Raw genomic sequence first — 20925 nt, forward strand, 5'->3', positions numbered from 1 at the left:
CGTGCGCAGGCGCTCTGGCGAGGCCGCGCCTCGGCCTCCGTCAGCCTGTGACCCGCTCCCGGGGTGACCAAGAGTGACCGCGAGTACAGGTCAAGCTGAGAGAGCCAACAGCTTGCGGCGACGGCGTCTCTGTCGCCTTTTTCGGGTCGCTTCCCGTCGCCGCCGGCCCAGGGAGAGAAACTGTTGGCCCCGAGAGTGTCCGCCCTGAAGCTTGGGCAGTGCGCCTGCGCGAGAGGCGGTGGCGGCGGCCGCCTGCGCCTGCGCCCCGGGGCTCGGCCGCGGCCTGCGCCTGCGCGGCGCGGCGCTGCGGAGACCGTTGGCTTATTTGCATGTCCCCGCCTCGCGCGGTGGCGGCGGCGGCTGAGGAGCCTGAGGCGGTGGCGGGGGCGGCTCCGCGCGCGGTGGGCTGGGGGTGAGGCCCGGGCCCAGGCGTTGTCGGCGGGTGGGCCCGGGGGTGGGGGGTTTGGGCTCGATCCCGGGAACCCCGGGTCCCCACGATGGCGCGGCGGGCTCGGCCCTTGGACTGCGCGGCGGACGCATCGCGGCCGGGTCGGCCCGGGGGGCGATCTGCGGCCTTCGAGGCCCGACGCCCCCTCTTCTTCGACCTTAAAGGCCGGGAGGAGGCGGGCCGCGCCTGAATGGGTTCATTCGTTCGTTCATTCATTCAGCCTGAGCCGGGAGCGGCCCCTCTGGTGGGGTGATAACGGCGGCGGGGCGCCGACTCCGCCTCTAGACTATTTTTTTAACTGGTTCGGTCCCCACAGCAACCCCTACCAAGAGCTGCCGGTTTAGATGGGGAAGCGGAGGCACGGAGAGGTTAGATCACTTGAATTGATCCTGGCCACCTGGCTGGGACACCCTGCCCTTGTATAGCAGAGAACAAGGGGGCCAGGGAAAAGGCCTGAAGGATAGGGAAAGGGGGTAATGGTTATAAGAAATGACTGTCGGGCAGGGGCAGGCTTGGGTTTTGAGGTTGGAGGTTTCTAGATGGAAGGAATATCTTGCTGGGTAAGGACACCACCTCTGGATTTCTCAATATTGCTTCTCAGCCTTTCTCTAATCAGTCTTCAGGGCTTTGTCCCCACAACCAGTGCCCTGTTTGCCAGCTTCCAGCCCAGGCTGGTTGACCTTGGATGGGTCACGTAGCCTGAACCTCCCTGTTGCACTTTTGTGTCCTTTCATTCATAATAGGCCCCACTTGTTTATTGGGTTGTTGCAAGAAGTGTTGTGGGAGTCCCTCCCCTTCAACAGGAGCTGGCACAGAGTCAGCTCTGTCAGTACATCATTGGCACTAGTCAGGGATTCCCCCCTCACTTGCTGGGACGCTTCTGTCAGGGGAAGTTAGCTCTCAGAGCCTCTTCGCCATGTCTGTGAAATAGGAAAATAGAAATGGGGAAAATCGTGTCTTTCCTAAACATTATTTGTAAAGGTTTATGCTCCTGTTACCTGTGTTGCTTCATACAGTCTTTTAGCAGCCCCAGGAGACAGAGTCACTTTTATAGCACTTCTTTTAAGGAATTCTGAGAAAATGGCCTCAGAGAAGCAAAATAGATTGTCCAGGATCAACAGCATTGTCTTACTTCTTTACCCAGTGCACACCTGTGAGGTTATGTGGGCAGAGCTCCCCTTAAAATAAACCAGCCTTCTTCTGAAGTGCCATACCAGATTATGGATTACTGCTTGGTTACTCTGAGGATTAAGTGGAATAGATCAGGCTTTGTGAGCATTAGTTGTCATTCTTAGTGTCTTTTTCCCCCCTTTTCTCATTACAGGTCAGAGAAACATGGCAGCAAGGAGAATTGCACAGGAGACTTTTGATGCTGTATTGCAGGAAAAAGCTAACCGATATATGGACCCCAGTGGTGAGGCTGTAGGTGAAACTCTTCAGTTTAAAGCTCAAGGTAAATTAAAGTGTGTGGTTTTGGGGGGAGTGAGGCAGGTGGATGGAGCGTGTATTTAGAATTGGGGCCCAACCTGCAACTCCTTAGATTCTACCTTCTTAAGTGGAGATAAAATTTTCTCTTGGTCCACCTATTAAATCATTATGTAGAAGGATGTACTGTCATTATCCAGAGCTTCTCCCCAGGCATCCTGCCCCACCTAAAGAAGGGTTCTTGAATAAATTGCCTGACTCTGTGCCCAGTATCACTACCCAGGTTTGAGCTCGTATCAGGTCTTACCTGGATCATTGCAGTAATCTCCTCCTGAAATGTCTTTCAGTTTCTGGCTTCATTCCCTCAGATCTTCTCTCCCCACAGATCTGTTAATGCTAACTTTGCAGGACCAAGGCCAAGCTTAGGCTTTTGGGGCTCCCTATTTTGGTTTTACATCCTCAGATAAGTGCAGGAGCAGCCAAGTAACTGGTATGCAAGACAGGAGGGCCTCGGAGCCTTGTGGAGCTGCTGAATGTAGGCCCTGCCTGAAAACATTCCTTTTGCATCATGTTTTGAAGTTTTGAAGCATCATGTCAGCAGAATAAAAAATGGTCCTAGTGTAAATGGCAGGACAACTTGGAGGTCCCACCCCACAGTGCATGAGGCTCCTAGCTCTCATCCTCTGCCTTGGGATCACTGATACTGTGTGCCTGTTTGTGTTGTGCATCCCTCCTCTCAGCTCTGTGCGATTAACTCCCTCAGTCAGTAAGACCTGGTCCACAGATGTCTTCCTGCAGGAGGCCCTAGTAGGCCCTAGTAGGAGATTGATCTTACACTGTGTACTTGACCCCCTGCCATGGGCTGGCCTCCTCCAGGCCTCCTTTGGGCCTGTACTGTTTGCTGCTGCACCAGCCCTTGAGCCAGCCTTGGTGTAGAGAAGGCTTCCTCGGTGTTGGCTGGATGAGTCTAAGTGCTTGGGGTGGGGATAACTTATTGTGTGCTTTGGACCCAGAGAAACTGAGGCTTAGAAACTGTCTCCAAAGTCTGAGTTTTCAAAAATTGTATAAGCAGCAGACAAAACCTTTCCTGTTACAAAAGATTGGAAGGATTAAGTAGTTAAGCACAGAATGTCACGACTTCCCTGGCCATCCAGTGGTAAGACTCCACACTCCTAAGGCAGGGTTTGATCCCTGGTTGGGGAACTGAGATCCCACATGCCACACTGCGGGGCCAAAACACAGGAATAGAATACAAAAAGCCTCTTTGCTGCTTCCTTATTCCTCAGAAGTAACCGTATCTGTGGTGGTTTGTGCATCCTTTAATTCTTTTAGCCATATATGAATCCGGAATATTTCATGTGTTTTTATGTATATGTACATGTATGTGTGTGCATATGTACATACGTATATATGTATACGTAAAAACGTGTATGTGTATATCTATGTATGTATATATATATATATATTTGGAGATTTCAGTTGGTTTATCTTATCTAGAGACTCAAACACTAACACATACCTTAAGTTACCTCAAGAAAGGTTGGGGAGGGGGAGACTCTGAACCCAGTAGGACACTAGATGGTTCTGGAACCATCTCTGTGTCATAGAGCTGCATGGTCCATCAGTCAGCCTTTCTCTGTCTGCTGCATTTTTCTGAGGCCTTGTAAACCAGGTCCTGTGGGGCAGAATCCAGCCACTGCTCTTCCTCTAATGCTCCCACCATAACCAGGCCGTCGGAAACCATTGGTGTCTGGATCATCTTGGTGGACTCTCTGCTGGAACTTCCACTCTTGTCCCTTGCAATCTGTTCCCCACACAGCAGCCAGTGAGGTCATCCTTTTGCTCCAACCCCCCCATGGCTTTCTGTCTCATTCATAGTAAACTCTGGAGTCCTGTCAAGGGCCTGGCTTGATGTGGTTTGCACCCACTTCTGTTTGCATCTCCTGTCATAGTAGTTCACTAATTGTGCTGCACATTAGAATCCTTTGGGGGCTTTTTAAACGTCCTAATGCCCAGGTCACACCTCATCCTAGTTAATTAAGTCAGGATGCCCCAGGACTTCAGTGTGCAGCAGAATCTAGGTGCTGCCTTCTTACCGCTTTGTCCCTCCTTCCCTCTTGCATTCTCACCACATTTGTCCTGTACTCATCTCAGGGCTTAGTCCTCACACTCCCTCTACCTGGTAGGCTTTCCCTATAACTGCACGTTCTGACCCCTCACGCCAGGCCTCTGCTGCTCAGACACATTGTTGTTAGAGCTGCCCACCTCACCAGCCTGTTTAAAAATGGCTTTCCCTGTTCACATTCCCGCCGGTTTGGCATTTCCTTACAGCTGAAGAATTTTGTGTTTATTACTGGCTTCCTCAACTGAAACATCCAGGAAAGTAGGGACTTTGCTGTATCTTCCCTGCTGTAACTTCAGGGCCAGAACAGTGCCCACATACAGTAGGTGCTTAGTAAGCACTGGTTGGACAGATAAACTTGGATTTATACAGAGCCCTTGTTTCCTGTGGCCTGTTGACTCGTCACTACTTCCTGGCATCTTTCTCTTTTACGATTGACTTTTGGACTAGCTGATCGATTCTGGTTCAGAAAGTAAGAAGGGTGCTCTGTACAGATGTCTCCCTGAGAGATGTCTCTCTGTTCCTGTGCGCCCTAGTTCTCTTCTGTTTTTGACTTCTTACAGTTTCTTTCTTCTTTTTGGCTACGCCATGCTGCATATGGGATTTCAGTTTCCTGACCGGGGGCTGAACCCAGGTTCTTGGCAGTGAAAGCGTGGAGGCCTAACCACTGGACCACAGGGAATTCCCCTTACAGTTTCTTCGTGCGTGAATGAACACATGCAGACGTAGTTCGCTGTTTTTCTCATTTCTGCAGAGTGGAGGACGAGAGCACACCCTGTTCAGCTTCCACTGTGGTTTCTGTTGTCATGGCCTGTTTGCCTTCTGCCTCCCCTCTTGTTTGCTCAGTCTCTTTTTTCAGGTGTTGGTTGGCTTAATGACCTTTTCTGAGGGAGCCCGTCAGCCTCCTTTGGATCAAGCGCTCAGCTAAGGTCCAGCCAGCAGTGGTGGGTGCGGCGTCAGATGTAGCTCCTGCCTCGGTGGCACTGTGGGCCGAGAGTTCCCCATAGGAAGCAGGGGAGGCAGGCAGCCTCTAGAAAACCTGTCTGCTGTGTGATAGAAGGAGAACTTCACAGGCGTTCCGGTCACAGTAAGGACCAGGTTATGTGGGAACCGAATGCCCATCCCTCAGTCTAAAAGAAGGCTTGTAAAACAGAAAGTGAAGTGAACGTTGCTAGTTATGTCCAACTGTGCTACTCCGTGGAACTTTCCAGGCCAGAATACTGAAGTGGGTAGCCGTTCCAGGGGATCTTCCCAACCCAGGGATCAGACCCAGATCTCCTGCAGTGCAGGTCGATTCTTTGCCAGCTGAGCCACCAGGGAAGCCTTGTAAAACAGAGGTAGGGCAAAGGATCTGGATGAGTGAGCAGCACTGCTGCCTAGCCTCCATGGACTAACCAAGGCCAGATGCAGGCCCAGTTCTCATAGCTTTTCTGTTTGCATAAGTAGAAACCTAAGTTTTTAAGTGAAACCACACATATTTTCCATGTGAGTTTCTAAAATGCACTCTGACTGGGAAAGCACCCTGCTGGTGGTCTGCAGATCACCCACTTGCAGCCTCTGGTCTGACACATACCTTTGTGTTTCTTTTTGGATTGCTTATTTCAGATCTTCTAAGGACAGTCCCAAGAGCCAGAGCAGATATGTTTGATGACATTCACAGTGACAGCAGGTACACTCTGGGTGCATCTGTAACTCATCCTCGAGACACTGGGAGAGAAGGCCTGAGAGGTGATATATTTCCAGGACCTTCCTTCAGGTCAAGCAACCCTTCTGTAAGTGAAGACAGCTACTTTCGCAAAGAATGTAGCCGGGATCTGGAATTTTCCCACCCTAACTCCCGAGACCAGGTCTTTGGCCACCGGAAACTGGGACATTTCCGTTCTCAGGACTGGAAGTTTGCACTCCATGGCTCTTGGGAACAAGACTTTGCCCACTCAGTTTCTCAAGAACCCTCTTGGTCACAGGAGTGTAGTTTTGGCCCTTCTTCGTTACTGGGGAGCTTTGGCTCCTCCAGGCTGATTGAGAAAGAGTGCTTGGAGAAAGAGAGTCGTGATTATGACGTGGACCGTCCAGGGGAGGCAGACTCTGTGCTCAGGGGCAGCAGCCAAGCCCAGGGCAGAGGCCGAGGCCTGAGCCTTGCCGACCAGGAGGGTGCTCTCTTGGGAAAGGGGGAGACTCAAGGCCTGCTCACTTCTAAAGCGGGGGTTGGGAAACTTGTCATGCTGAGAAACGTGAGCACGAAAAAGGTACCCACTATGAGTCGTATCACTCCCAAAACTCAGGGCACTAACCAAATCCAGAAAACCACTTCAAGTCCTGATGTGACCCTGGCGACGAACCCAGGGACAGAAGAGGTCCAGTTCCCTACCCGGAAAGTCCCTCTGGGGCTTGATCTGAAGGATGTCCGGCTCCCCAGGAGAAAGATGAGCTTCGACATCATAGATAAGTCGGATGTCTTCTCGAGATTTGGGATAGAAATAATCAAGTGGGCAGGATTCCACACCATAAAAGATGATGTTAAATTTTCCCAGCTTTTCCAGACTCTCTTTGAACTTGAAACAGAAACCTGTGCTAAAATGCTCGCCTCATTCAAATGCTCATTAAAACCAGAGCACAGAGATTTTTGCTTTTTTACTATCAAATTTTTAAAGCACTCTGCTTTGAAAACACCCAGAGTTGATAACGAGTTTTTAAACATGCTTTTAGACAAAGGTGCTGTGAAGACCAAAAATTGCTTTTTTGAAATCATAAAGCCCTTTGATAAATACATAATGAGACTACAAGACCGGCTGCTGAAGAGTGTCACACCCCTGCTCATGGCCTGCAATGCCTACGAGCTGAGTGTGAAGATGAAGACCCTCACTAACCCCCTGGACTTGGCTATTGCCCTGGAGACCACCAATTCTCTCTGCCGGAAGTCTTTAGCTCTTCTGGGACAGACATTCTCCTTGGCCTCTTCCTTCCGGCAAGAGAAAATCCTGGAAGCCGTCGGCCTCCAAGATATAGCTCCATCTCCTGCCGCATTTCCAAACTTCGAGGACTCTACTCTGTTTGGGAGAGAGTACATCGATCACCTGAAGGCCTGGCTGGTCAGCAGTGGGTGTCCACTCCAGGTCAAGAAAGCTGAATCCGAGCCAACCCGAGATGAGGAGAAAGCTGTTCCTCCTACAAAACCTGAAATTCAGGCCAAGGCTCTGAGTGGTCTGAGTGATGGTAAGGAAAGCAGCAGCAGTTTCTATTTGTTGTGATTTGTTTGCTTTTTTGTCATTTCTCTCATTCTTTTTGATATTTGTACATAGAAGTTCTTTAGCCAGTTGGAAACAAATCAGAATTTTAGGAGAAAACTCACAGTGCCTGCCACTCATTCATACATGCCTGCCACTCATTCTATAAGCGTGTGGATGTATGTTTGTACATAGTATTGCTTTACTCTCTGGGTTGTTTGTATCATCTTACAGCCAAGGTTAAGAAGCCTTGTTCCAAAAGTACCCCTTTTCTGCCCCGCCCCGAGTTTTTACTTGAAAGTAAATACAGGCCACAGTCTCCAAGGATCCCCCAGGCTTCTGAGGGGAAGAAATCACAAACCCAGCCCCTCCTATGCTGGGAGTAAGGGGATATAGGAGAGGCCCCAGCCCAGCATGGGGAGTCAGGAAGGTTATTTCTGAACTGTTCTGAGGGCTAGGTGGTGGAGGTACCTTTCCACCTGCTCACTTTTCTAGACTGGCTAGAAGTTGAGAGATCACTTCAGTATACATGGTAACCTGCAGTTAAGGAGTTGGCTTACTGGGGAGGGGAAAGACAGGGAAGAAGGTAATAGAAATAGAAGTGACTGGCTGTGTGGTGTCCCTTTCCCTCCCCCTGCACTCCCAGGATGGATGTTTTCACAGCCCAGAAGGCCCAGAAGTCATGAGCACACATAGTGGCCACTGAGGAAGTCCCTTTTTCCTCTGATACAGTTTTCGGCTTCCATTGCCCCAGTCAAGTTGGCACCCTTGTGGAGCCCTGACTGCTCCAGGCACTAGGTAGGTCCCTCCATGGATGGGCGGCCGCACCTATTGCCAGAGAGGGAGCCTTTCAGAAGTGAGCTCAGGGCTGAAGTGGGACCTCTCTTCCCCACATCCCCCAAAATAGTGGGGTGGAAAGTGTGTAACAGTGATACTGAGAGGAACGAAAAAGTCCCGCACAACCTAAAGTTGCCCACAACCACCCCCTGCTTGTGCTGCTGTGCAGGTGTGCCTGTAGCTGCCATCTTGCTGTACTGAAAACACTGCAGTCTGGTCCTCTACAGGATTATGAAAGGCTCTTTGCTGTGTTTCGCAGCATTTGCTGCTTCTCCCGTGATGTTGGAGTCATAGTGCCTTTTATTAAAGGCTTCCGAGCCTGAGCAGAGCGAGGTCCCTGTGAAGTTGGCATCTGCCAAGCACTGGCCCTTGCCTGGTCATCAGGTAGATGGCGCCAGTGTCCACGTCTTACGGGACACAGGCTGCCACTACATCCATTTCTGCTAGAAATGCTGGGATGATATCTTCGGTTGAATTTCTAGATTCTTACTATTATTTTCATTAAAAAAAAAAATTTGAATTCTTCTTTAAAGGAGATATCCACAGAAAGATTGCTGGGCCAAAGGTAAGATCCACTTTCTGGCCCTTAACTGTGGTCATCTTCTCTAGAGTTGGTTGCAGTGATGCACAAATTTCATTGTCTTTGAAAACCTCTGACTTTGAAGCTCTTACTGTTTTTGTAAAATCCTGTGAAACTAGCAGTTCTATAAACTGAGAGCCCACAACAAAAAAAGAAAGTAATTTCGGAGGGGAAATGAGATGACAATTGAAGGATTGACGCATCCTGTGTTAAGAACTCACTGATGCTGAGAATGTCGATACCATTCCACAACAAACTGGAAAACCTCTCCAGTTCAGGGCTGATTTTTATTGATTGAATGAGCAGATAGACCATCTGTGCTATTAAAACTAGCAAATATCAAAGGAAATTCATACTTAAAAAAATTTTTTTTCAAACATTCAACAGATGCTTTCTGTGAACACCTATCTTGGAACTATTGATGTTTTTTAATATTTTTTAATTGGACAATTTTTCTTTGTGAGCTTATGTATGTTTTCTGATTATGCATCACATGTGTTTATTTTTTATAGATAAAGCACACAAAAAAGTGAAATCCCTGCTAAATCTACCACCCATAGATAACCTCTGCTGATTTTCTGGTATATTTCTGTCTAATCTCTTTTTCTGTGTGTCTGTTTATTTGTATCTCTTCTTCCTTTGTTCATATTGCAAATTACAGTTTAGATATACTTTTTACATTATTTTAAACCTAGCTGCATTTTATGTCTGTTTTCCCCTTAGTATTGTGAACAAGTTAAGCTGTATGCAAAAAGTGATAACGAGTTGCTACATACTGTTTCCTTCTATAGAATATTGCTCTGTACAGTCACTAAGTTTGCGACCATTTCTCTCCTAGTGATTATGCTCCTGTAGCTTTTGAGAGGATATTTTGCACATTGGTTTCTAGAATAACAGGCCCTTTCCCTCTTCAGTGCTGGTCTCTTGTGAAGGAGGATTTCAGTTGCTGGCGCCTGCTTAGGCTCCATCCTTAGGCTCTACCCTGATCTTCCCAGGCCCCATGCGGTCCAGTATGTTTCTCAGAGAAGACCTTCTGTGTGTTCCAGAGGTGCCCCAGCGAGCAGATCACAAGGTGGCGGACATCATTGACCAGCTGGTCGCACGCGTCATTGGAGGCAACCTGTCTCCCAGAGAGAGAGCTCTTCTCAAGGAGGACCCTGCTTACTGGTAGGTCTCTAAATGTGCTCTTCTGAATCCCTCCCGTAAAGTACAGGGCACTGTTTCTGTTGCTCTGATAGTGTCCAGAGAAGAAAGTGAAGTGTTTATTTTGAGCTGTGGTGTCAGTCAGTAGGAAGCATATGAGGGTGGGTCAGGTTCATATGGGTTCAGACTCCTTGTCTGCTGATTTGAGGATGAGGTGAGAGACGCGTGCAAAGAGTGAGTGTAAGATGAGGAACACGTCACAGCAGTTGTTTGTGATTTATTGCTACTTTCTGTTCAACTGTCTTCGTTTTGTCTTATTGCCTCTTTGCTTGACTAGAACGATTTTTTAAAATTAAAGTTTCTACCATGAATATTAATACAGCATTTGCTTATTAGAAAAGGAGAAGAATAGAAAGTTGGGCGAAGCCACCTGTGCTCTTACTGGCACGCGCTGGCATCTGGGGGTATTTGTTAGCAGTCTTTCTGCTCATGGGAGGCTCTCTGGTTTCTCACACAGTTGTAATTATGCTGTGATATACCTACTCCTTGAAAGTGCTCATGTTTCCTGCCTTTTGAAGACATTTCAGATGGCTGTGTTTACCGTCCTGAAGAGTAGATGATCAGTTTATTCAGCCATCCCTCTCTGTTGGATTTTTAGAATGCTTTGTTTTATAATGACGTACCCTTCCCTTATTTCTTAAACGTTGGCCATCATGTATTGGCTTGACTGAGTCGAGTCTTGGCTGCCCCCGTGGGGGCTGGCTCTCTCTGAGGCACGTGGACTCCAGCTGTGGCATGTAGGCTCCGTAGCTGTGTGTGGGCTTAGTTCTCTGCGGCATGTGGCATCTTCGTTCTCCAACCAGCTGCTGAACCTCTGTCCCCTGTGTTGCACAGTAGATTCTTTTTTTTTCTTTTAATTTATTTATTTTTGGCTACGCTGGGTGTCTATTGCTGCATGCAGGCCTTGTCTAGCTGTGGTGCGCGCAGGCCTTTTCTAGCTGTGGTGCGCGCAGGCCTTTTCTAGTTGTGCGCGCAGGCCTTTTCTAGTGGTGCTGCGCGCAGGCCTTTCCTAGCTGTGGTGCACGCAGGCCTTTCCTAGCTGTGGTGCGCGCAGGCCTTTCCTAGCTGTGGTGCGCGCAGGCCTTTTCTAGCTGTGGTGCACGCAGGCCTTTTCTAGTTGTGCGCGCAGGCCTTTCCTAGCTGTGGTGCGCGCAGGCCTTTCCTAGCTGTGGCACGCACAGGCCTTTCCTAGCTGTGGCGCGCGGGGACGGCCCTTTGTTGCAGGGCACGGGTTTTCCATTGCTGTGACTCCGTTGCAGAGCATGGTTTCTCGGCGCATGGGCTTCAGCAGTTGCAGTATGTGGGCTGAGGAGGTGTGGCCCATAGGCCTAATTGCCGCATGGCATGTGGAATCTTTCCCAACCAGGGATCAAACCCATGCCTGCTGCATTCGTAGGTGGATTTGGACCAGCAGGGAAATCCCCGAATTTTCTGTTCTTGCTGTTGTACTAAAGATGCTTGAAAGGTAAAAATTTCTGTGTAACGGGGCCAGAGCTTTGGTGGTAACCAGTATGATTTCCGGGAGGAGAGTTAGAAATTGTTATGGTTTTATTTTGACAGAATTCTTGAATTCACCAAGGTCATGTTCATATGTTGAATAAGATAGGCATATAACTTAAAAGTTAAAAAAAAAAAATAGCCTAATTGCCCCAGTATCATTTATTGAATACTTTTTATTTAGCAAATCTTTTGCTTTTTGTGCACTTGGTACCATAAGCACTTTACTGATTTAAGCACTAGCTGGCCGAACCCTCATAAACAACCTCTTGAAGTAGATATGTTGTCATCTTTACAGACAGACAGAAAACTTGAGGCTTAAAGAGGCCTCTTGCCTGGAGGCTACACAGCTAGTAACAGACAGAGCTGAGATTCACACTCAGGCGCTGTGGTCTCAGCAGTGCTTAGGCGGAAGGAAGGAGGCGACATAGCCTCAGACTGACAGATGAAAGCAGGGACCAATTCCTCTGGGTAGGATGTCATGTAGACCTGAGAGACCCAGGGGCAGTGTCCAGGGGGTTGTCGAGGTCATTGGGCTGCAGGGAAGGGGTCCTGAGAGGACTGGGAACATGTGTCCCTGGCCCCGTGACCGCTGCACACTCCCCGCAGGCTCCCGGTCACTGACAGCCAGGGTGGGGGACAGAAGCCGAGCCAGGCTTGGTATGTGTGGTGGTGGTGGGCAGGCCTGCAAATCAAAAGGTAAGCATGTGTTTGAGGAAAATCAGCATCATGAAAGAGGATCACCCAACTCAACAGATCTGACACCTAAGACAGTTACTATAAGAAAAAGAAGATTGTCTAAAAATACATATGTGATTAATAGTCTTAGATGGATAATAGCATATTATATCCATGAAAGAGGAACTGCTTATTATGGAAAATAGCCAATTAAGGATCTTGGAATTGAAGAATGATTGTTGAAATAATCTCAGTGGTTGGCTGATAGAAGCAACCTGAATGAAGAACAGATTAGGGAGCTGACTCAGAGATTTGATTGCCTGTGAACTTCTTCAGAATTGCCCAGAGCCTATAAGAAGGAAGAGTGTGCTAGGAAACAGTGTTAAAAAAAAAAGTAAGCTTAGGGTTTTGGTGTATATGTTTAAATTCTTAAGTCAAAATGGTATTTGTATGTGATTTACCAAAAAAATCAATGTTATAACAAAGAGCAAAATGTTTCTGCCATGATCCATTCTCATGCCAGTTCCACTCTTTTTTTTTTTTTTTTGGCCATGCCAGTGCAGCCTGTGGGGTCATTCCCCAACCAGGAATCAAACCCGTGCTCCTCCTACAGTAGAAGAGTGGAGTCTTAACCACTGGTCTGCCAGAGAAGTCCCTGAGTTTGCTCCTTAGAGACAGTCATTTTTAGTTCTTTAAGCTACTTTTAACAGTTAACTGTTATATCCCTAGAGATGACACACCGATGCTGCTCTTTTTTTTTTTTAAATGCCTGAGCTGTGCGTCTTGTGAGATATTAGTTCCCCAACCAGGGATCGAACCCAGGTCCTGGCAGTGAAAGCACCAAGTCCAAACCACTGGCCCACCAGGGAATTTCCCAAAGCATTTTCTTTATAATGAAAAGTATATAATTCAAGCCTCACAGCAACATGGTGAAATAACTTATCATTATCACCCGTCCCATCTTACAGATGGAGAAACTGAGGCACAGAAAGATTCAGTAAATCTCACAGCTAGTGAGTGACTGCACTGGGATTTGAGCCTGGCAGGCTAGCTCGGGAGTGCGCTGTGCCTTTTGATGTTGTGCTCCACTAGAGCTGGGGGAAATGGGCTTGTGACTGATGTGTTGAACCTGCACTTGGCATTAGAATCGACCACAGAAAAGGGACTCCCGTGGCGGGGGTCCAGGTCACCTGGCATTTACTCCGCTTTCTGCTGTGGATAGGGGGCTGCATTTGACTTGAGACCTGGAGCATCCCTGTTGGCCCGTCTTCCCTCATGTGGGAGCCTAGGCTGGTTAGGGTGCAGTCTTACAGGATGCTGCTGCTGCCCGGCAGAGTGTCTCGGGCAGCAGGGGAGCCAGCACAGCCTGCTCCCCCAGATCCAGCCAGACCTTGACTGTGTAGTGAGCATCGGCAGGAGCGCCATGCAGAGCCGCCCGCCAGGGACACACCACAGCACAGAGAGCTGCCAGCATCCTGCTGTGCACTGCCACCTCGTGGCCAGTCTGGCAATGGGGAACCTAATCTAATACACGATCTCAGTAGCAGACAGTCCAAAAGCCTCGTGGAATACTGCCATACTCACCAGACACTAGTTACTCTTTAACACAAACTGAAGTTGAATGTTCACAAAAACCTTGGTATGAATGAGGTCATGGGGAAAATTACAGACCATCCCAGGAAAGGAAAATCATGTTGGCCACATTGTGCAATCCATAACTTGAAACCAGCAACAGCCTAAATAAAACTGGCTTCTAATAACTTTTCATATGAAAGAGAATTAGAATTGAAATTAGAAACTCTTCAGAAGGAAGTAGCAGGTTGGGGGAAAGGTACAACCTTGCATGTGTTTATCAGAAATAAAGAGTGAAGATAACCATTCAATTCATGAGGCAAGGAAACAATGGTGAAAAAAGCCCAGACTAGGAAGGAGGGGTTAACAGAGACGAAAGAAAGTGCTAATGAAATGGTCTGCAAAGTAAATACTGTGAGAGACCCCCCCATTCCCCTTTCTCACCCACTCCTTAGAGCAAATTCTTGTTCACTTTTTATTCTTTCAACCTGTGTGGAAAAACACAAATACACATGGGTGTCATGTACACAGAGGCAGCTTCATAGGGTACGTTTCAGTGCTGGATTTCTGAGCTTGCTCTCCACGGGCTGTATCACGGGTCTCTGTCTGTGTTAGTACATGTAATGTCAGTGCATGTAACTCAGACTCCTCTTTTCTGGACTCTTCTCCTTATGCCTCCGGCACGTGATTTCACATCAATGGCACACTGTCCTTAATGATGTAATTAAAAGGTCGCTGAGTGTCCACCATTTGAAGGGTTTCACCTCCTGAAGGCAGTGTCTGGGAGCAATCCCTGCCATTCCCTGGCAGCAGAGGGCTTCCATGTGAGGCCACCAGGAGCTGTGAGCTCCTCCATGGTGCTGAAATCAAGGAGGAATCAACCAGTGCTCCATCAAAGCTCCTGATCACCCTGTGGTCGCTCTGAGCAGGACACATGACCAGGGCCCAGCGCTGGGCCCTTGGTAGAGCTGGGCAGAGCCTCTCCATCAGCAAGGAGGCCACCAAGTAGAAAGGGTTTGCAGAAGTGCATTTACAGCAGCAGTTTGGTTGTGCTGGTATGTTCACAGATGTCCTGCTGTTCCTGTTTTGTTACATAGGTTTTTGTCTGATGACAGTAGTCTGGAGTATAAATATTACAAGCTGAAGCTGGCAGAAATGCAGCGGATGAGCCAGACCTTGTCAGGAGCAGATCAGAAGCCAGTGGCAGCAGAGTGTGCGGTCCGGGCTATGCTGTATGCCCGGGCGGTCCGGAGCCTCAAGAGGAGGCTGCTACCAGGGCGGCGGCGGGGGCACCTTCGAACTCAAGGGCTCCGGGGCTGGAAAGTGAGGAGAGCCACCACCGGGACCCAGACCCTACTCTCCTCAGGCACCAGGCTGAAACACCATGGCCGGCAGGCTCCGGGCTCCCTGCAGGGCAAGCCACCCCAGCCAGACAGAAGTGATGCTGCCAAGGACTGCCCCCCAGAGCTGGCTGGACCCTCACCTCGGGACCCCAGCCCTGAAGCCTCCGGCCCATCCCCCAAACCAGCAGGCTTGGATGTCTCCGAAGCCCCTCAGACCTCTTCTCCCTGCCCGTCTATTGATGGTGAGTGCTCACCCCTGCCCCTGTTCTCTGGGCCCCAGCCCCAACTCTGATCCATCTCCAGGGGTCTCTGCAGAGGCAGGCAGCTTCCGTGAGCTGGGCAGGGCAGGGCTGGGCAGCAGACGGCAGCGAAAGGGACCCGGCCAGGATGGCGCACACCGAGGCATGCTCCTCTCGCCTCCGCATGGTCTGGCCCTGGAGTCCTGCTGCCCCCTCCTGTTGTCCTGAGCGTGGGGCCAGCACGCCTGCCGCCTGCCGAGTCTGTGCTTCGCTGCGCAGTTCCCCTTCTGGCCAGCAGGGTGTGCCACATGCACGTGCTTGGGGCGTTGAGCTCCGTGATCAGATTCTCTCTATTCTTGCCCCTTGCGCTTCTCATAGGGCTGCCCTGGTTCTCGTTCTGTTTCCTCTTTCCTGCTAAGCTGTCTCGTTTCCTTCCTTAGGGTTAGGTGACTTGCAGTTTCTTCTGTTTCTCCTGAGCATTGCCTTCTCCTTCCACAACAGGGCTGCCCTATGGCCAGTGCTTCCCCTCAGCACTAGATGGGAATGTAGAGGGAAAAACATTTTTCTAGTTATTGCTATGTAACAAGCCAGTCCAAACTATGGCTTCAAAGAAAGCATCGGGTGTTGTTTCAGGTCGGCTAGGCTGGGCCTGCTAGCTGCAGGCAGTGGCCAGTAGTCAGGGACTGTTTGTTAGCTGAGGAGATGAAGCTTGTGGGCTACATGCCTGTCACCCCCCAGCAATAAGCCTGATGGTTGGATTGGGTATCCAGGAGACACAGAGGAGGTGCTTGAGGCGCCTCAGGCCCAGGCTCCACGTTTCTGTCACATTCTCAGTCAGAACGCGTCCCAGGGCCAGCCCCAGTTCAAAGGAGAGTCCACCTCTGCTGGACAGAGCGGCAGAGGCACGTGGCGAAGGGTAAGACCACAGTGACGGGCCGTCTTTGTAATCAGTCTCCACAACCCCATGATGTTCACATGGAAATTGCCAGCTCAGAACCGGTTCATGACAGTTGCTTTATTTTGTAGTTGATACGAAGACAATGGAGACTGCAGAGAAACTGGCCAAATTTGTTGCTCAGGTGGGACCAGAGATTGAACAGTTCAGCATAGAAAACAGCATTGACAACCCTGACCTGTGGTACGTACCCATCACTCCCCTTTGATTTATGGTCACCTCATGAGTGTCCTGAGAGCCCATAGAGGGTTGCCGCCAGGATGGATCATGACTTCTCTTCCACTGAACTCGGGGCTTTTCGGGAGAAGCATCTGCCTGGGGTTGTTGGAGACCTGCCCTCGTCTGGGGCGTCAGGAAAAGCCGTCCCCAGAGGGAAGTTTAAGCTGGATCCAAAGGCTCAGTGGATGTTGGCCAGGGGAAGGGGAGAGAACGCCCCGGCAGAAGGACGTGAAGGCTCCCCAGAACCTTTGCAGAGGCAAAGAGGAGAGTGTGCTCGCCGTGAGCCTGAGGAGGAGGGCGCTGCCCCTGCTGGTGCTGGCAGCTCTGGCCGGGCTGGGTGTGCTGCTCGTGTGGCACAGCAGTGGCATTTGGTCCCAGTGTGAGCAACAGGCACGTCCACATAGTGTTGCCTTGGCACCCTTGTCCATTCTTCAGTGGGGTGAACATTCAACATTCTATAGCCCAAAGGCCACAGAACCCACTCTGCCTGTGGGGTGCGAATTCTCCTGAAGGGGGAGGCCGCCTGAGGGCCATGTGTTCTCAGTGCCGAGCCTTAACGTGGCTGAGCTCTGCTTGGAGTGGGTGGGATTCCCATGCTATCTGGATTGCATTCTACAGCCAGCTAGGGCTTCTGGACCCTTGCCCTGATCCCAACGTGCTGGAGAGTTGTGCCTTAGTTTACTTAAGGATACGGTGAAAAATTTTACATTTCCTGGAACATTTCTGGGAGTCAGTGTGTCTAGGCTCTTATAGCAAATTTGGACGTTGAGTAGGTCTCCTGCACTGTGTACCTCTTCCTTCCTGTGAGACCCAGACCAGCCACAGGGAGCACTGGTGACCTTGCAGGTACTCAGCCTAGTACTGCCTTTTACAGGCCTTGGGGCTGCTGGGCTGCCACTGCATGCAGGACCTCACACTGGCAGGGCCAGGCAAAGGGGACAACTCAGTGAAGGGCAGGCGGGAGCATTTCAGCAGTTTTCTCTTTTCTCCCAATGCAGAAAGAGAACTCTGCATTGTCCTGCTTACTTGGCACTGGCAGGGTTTGGCGTTATTTCTCAGTCTCTGTGGCAGCCTTTTCTGAGCAGTGTTCTCAGAAGATGCTGTCCACTTTGTACCCTGCAGAGAGAGCTAGAAAACTCCAGCAGCCTTAGTGGGGTGATGCATTCTCGCCCCCAGTGCTCGTAGGATAGTTGGAAAATGACTGCATCCAGCACCCACCTATTTAGTAAACAGCAAGATGACTTTGTGTTGCTTTCCCTTAGAAGAATCCCACCTGTAATGTGTTCAGTAGTTGCTTCAGTTAATTCATTTTGTGTTTGTGGTTATGTCATCAGTTTGACACAGTCAAGTTCATTTGTTTCTGCTGAGAATCTAGTTGAAGGTTTTTTTCCTTTCTAAATTTAATTTTTAAAATAAGTACAGAATTTGTATGGCTCTAAAGTAAAAATTACAAAAGGCAAACTCTGAGAAGTCTCATTCCCCAATCCATCAATAATAAGAAGCCATTTTCACTTATTTGTAGCATGTGTGTGAGTATTTTTCTCTCAGGTCTTACAGCACAGGTAGGTTTCTGTGTGTAACAGGGGCTTTTGTGCCTCGCTTTCCCCCTCACAACACATTCAGAAGCCCCTCTGCCTGTCCCACCCGTGTTCTTGCTCTCCAGCCTGTTGTGTTGTCCTGCCCATGCAGCCACATCTCGCCCTGCTCCCAGTGTGCTTGAGTTATGGGTCAGCTTCAGAATGCAGTTAAGAGGCTTCGCTGCAGCCAGGCTTTGCGAGTGTGCCTGCCAGCACAAGGGCATAGGCGCAGTGCCTGCCCCGGAAGATCCCGCAGCCCTGCTGGGCCCACATGCCGCAACTGCTGGAGCCCAAGCGCCCTAGAGCCCCTGCTCCGCAGTGAGAGAGGCCACCAGAGTGAGGAGCCCGCCCGCCTCGGAAGAGTAGCCCCTGCTTGACACAGCCAGAGAAGCCTGCACACAGCAACAAAGACCCAGCACAACAAAAACAAATAAATACGCCTTGGAAAAAACGGAGTACAATTAAGAGATGTGCATGGGCTGGACTTGCAAAGGGATCAGCCTGCCTTTGGCAGGAATTTTACTGCATCCTTCCTTGGAAAAGAAGAAACATAAAAAGAAACAGCTTGTTCAAAGTCTGAATTCTTACTTTATGGATGTACAAAGTCCAGGTAGCTACAAGATTACCCTGGTAGTCAGCCATGCTCAGACTGGTGCTTTGTGTAAGATGTTCAGTAGTATTGTGTCAGTCAGTAGGAGGAAAGACCAGGTTCCTAGAAGGGTGTTCATTTAGAAAAGCAACACTGGTGATCCACACACCCTCCTGAGCCTGTGTTCTCACAGGAAGCCTCATCAGTTCAGTAATTCCAGTTCATCTGCCTCATTAACTAATGATGCTTCATTTTGTAAGGTATACAACTCGCTCTCCTATTTTGATGTCAGTTTTTCAATAAAGTTTTGATTATGCGTGAAAAAAATACAATTAAAAATATTTCCTGTAGCACAGAACCAGTTTAAATATTTTTCTAAAAAGCTGCCTAGTTGTCCCAACACCATTTGTTGAAAAGGTTGTTCTTTTTCCACCTTCGTCAGATACTATGTTTCTGGTCTTTCTCTGGATCTATCTGTCCATAGACCAGTATCATACTGTCTTAACTGTAGAGGCTTTACACACTTTGTAATATGTGGTGGAGCTGGGCCTCTTACTGACCTTGTTCCGGGGGTGCTCCTAGGTACTCTTGCATACTTGCGTTTCTGCATGCGTACCTGGTGGCTCAGACGGTGAAGAATCTGCGTCCAGTGCGGGAGACCTGGGTTTGATCCCTGAGTCAGGAAGATCCCCTGGAGAGGGAAATGGCGGCCCACTCCAGTTTTCTTGTTTGGAGAATCCTATGGACAGAGGAGCCTGGCGGGCTATAGTCTGTGGAGTCACAAAGAGTTGGACACGACTGAGAGATTAACCCTTCACTTCATGAACTTAAGAATCACATTCAGATCCAGAAAAAAAATGATGCTTTTACTTTTATACATTAATATTTAGTTAGGGAAGAATTGACTCCTTTATGAGGCCGAGTTGTCCTTTCCAAGAACAAGGGCTGTCTTTCCTTTGGCCCAAGTATATTTTGTGTGTTTTTGGTTTCTCAGCACTAGCCACACCTCCAAGCTATGACTAAGGCCATTGAACTCTGAGGTGCAGAGAGGCCTTGTTGCCCCCGTATTCACACAGCTTTGTTGCGGGACGTGAGGCAGGAGGTGCTGTGGTTGGCACACCTTTCTCCATCTCATGGCTGGAGGGCGGGAGGAGCAGAGAGTCACGCCACACGCAGGCCTAGAGTGGCCGGTGGCGTAGAGAGAGGTGAGGTAAGGCCGGGCCGGGTCTCCCGGCTGTGGTGGCAGAGCTCGTTCCAGCGTGTTCCCTGACCGTCCCTGCAAACTTTGTTCCTCCAACTCCCTCCCCAAGAAAGCAGTTAGGGCTCTTATGTTTCTGCTCCTTTGTTAAATTACTAATACTCCTCAAACTTTCTGTCTCATTGTAAGGCTTGCCATCAAGAAAGAAAGGCTGACTTTCTACCACAGCTGGAAGAAAGCGGTCATGTATCTGCTGCTTTGTGCCACCTCCAGTTCTGTCAGGTCCATTTGGACAGTTTCAGCAAATAGGAAAGTTTAGAGAACCCTCTGGTTAACCAGTGTATCTCATCTTTATCCTAGGTTTCTACATGACCAAAATAGCTCAGCTTTCAAATTCTATCGAAAAAAGGTATTTGAACTGTGCCCGTCGATTTGCTTTGCGTCATCTCCACTGACCCTCCACGCCAGTGAGAGTGCCGATTCTCAGGAGAGCCCCCTGGAGCCCATGGAAGGAGAAGGAGAGTTTGAGGACGAGCCCTCTCAGCATGAGGCTGAGCTGGAGAGCCCAGAGGTGATGCCTGAGGAGGAGGAGGAGGAGGACGAAGAGGAGGACGAGGAAGGGGGTGAGGAGGCCGCCCCTCCTGAAGGGGCCTCCAGGCCGGCAGAAGGGTCCAAGTCTGAGGGCTCGGAGGGCAGCCCCCCAGCTGATGGCCTCCTGAGCGAGGTGGCCGAGGACAGCCCGGCTGGCGGGCCTGCCCTGTCCCAGGCCTCCTCAGGGGCCTGCTTCCCCCGGAAGAGGATCAGCAGCAAGTCACTGAAGGTCGGCATGATCCCAGCTCCCAAGAGGCTGTGTCTCATCCAGGAGCCCAAGGGTGAGTGCCTGGGTATTAGTCCAGTGGCCACAGTGCATCTTCTGTTTAATACCTGAGGAGGAATGATGCTCAGCTGGGGGCCGTGGAAAATTGTGGAGACGTGGCCTGTTTTGAGGAATTTACCTGATCCCCCCAACCCAAGTTTAGCTGCAAGATGACTGCTGGCCCCTGTCACCCCTTCTGCCTCTGATCACTCCAGCTAACCTTTGAGAATCCCCCTAGGACCAGCACAAGCAGGGGCTCTTTGGTCTTGTATTTTATTTAACCTAGGATAGTCCTGTTGGTTTTGCACACAGTCCAAAATGTTCATGAGAAATTGACGTTTCCAGAGATGGCACTCTAAGGAG

The 20925-nt window shown here is 49.7% G+C and overlaps 1 protein-coding gene across 1 annotated transcript in view; it reads left to right on the plus strand.

The window, feature by feature from the left end:
- The first annotated feature begins 358 nt into the window (after positions 1-358).
- Positions 359-20925, plus strand: part of SUGP2 (SURP and G-patch domain containing 2) — a 29759-nt gene continuing 9192 nt past the window's right edge. Inside the window, exons 1-7 of the mRNA XM_052643211.1 lie at positions 359-412; positions 1773-1901; positions 5601-7208; positions 9632-9803; positions 14684-15171; positions 16195-16306; positions 20067-20578. Coding sequence (XP_052499171.1) covers positions 1784-1901; positions 5601-7208; positions 9632-9803; positions 14684-15171; positions 16195-16306; positions 20067-20578 — 3010 coding nt within the window. The 5' untranslated portion in view covers positions 359-412; positions 1773-1783. The remainder of the gene's footprint in view (positions 413-1772; positions 1902-5600; positions 7209-9631; positions 9804-14683; positions 15172-16194; positions 16307-20066; positions 20579-20925) is intronic.

The sequence above is a fragment of the Budorcas taxicolor genome, chromosome 7, assembly GCF_023091745.1.
Source record: "Budorcas taxicolor isolate Tak-1 chromosome 7, Takin1.1, whole genome shotgun sequence".
NCBI classification, from domain to species: Eukaryota; Metazoa; Chordata; class Mammalia; order Artiodactyla; family Bovidae; genus Budorcas; species Budorcas taxicolor.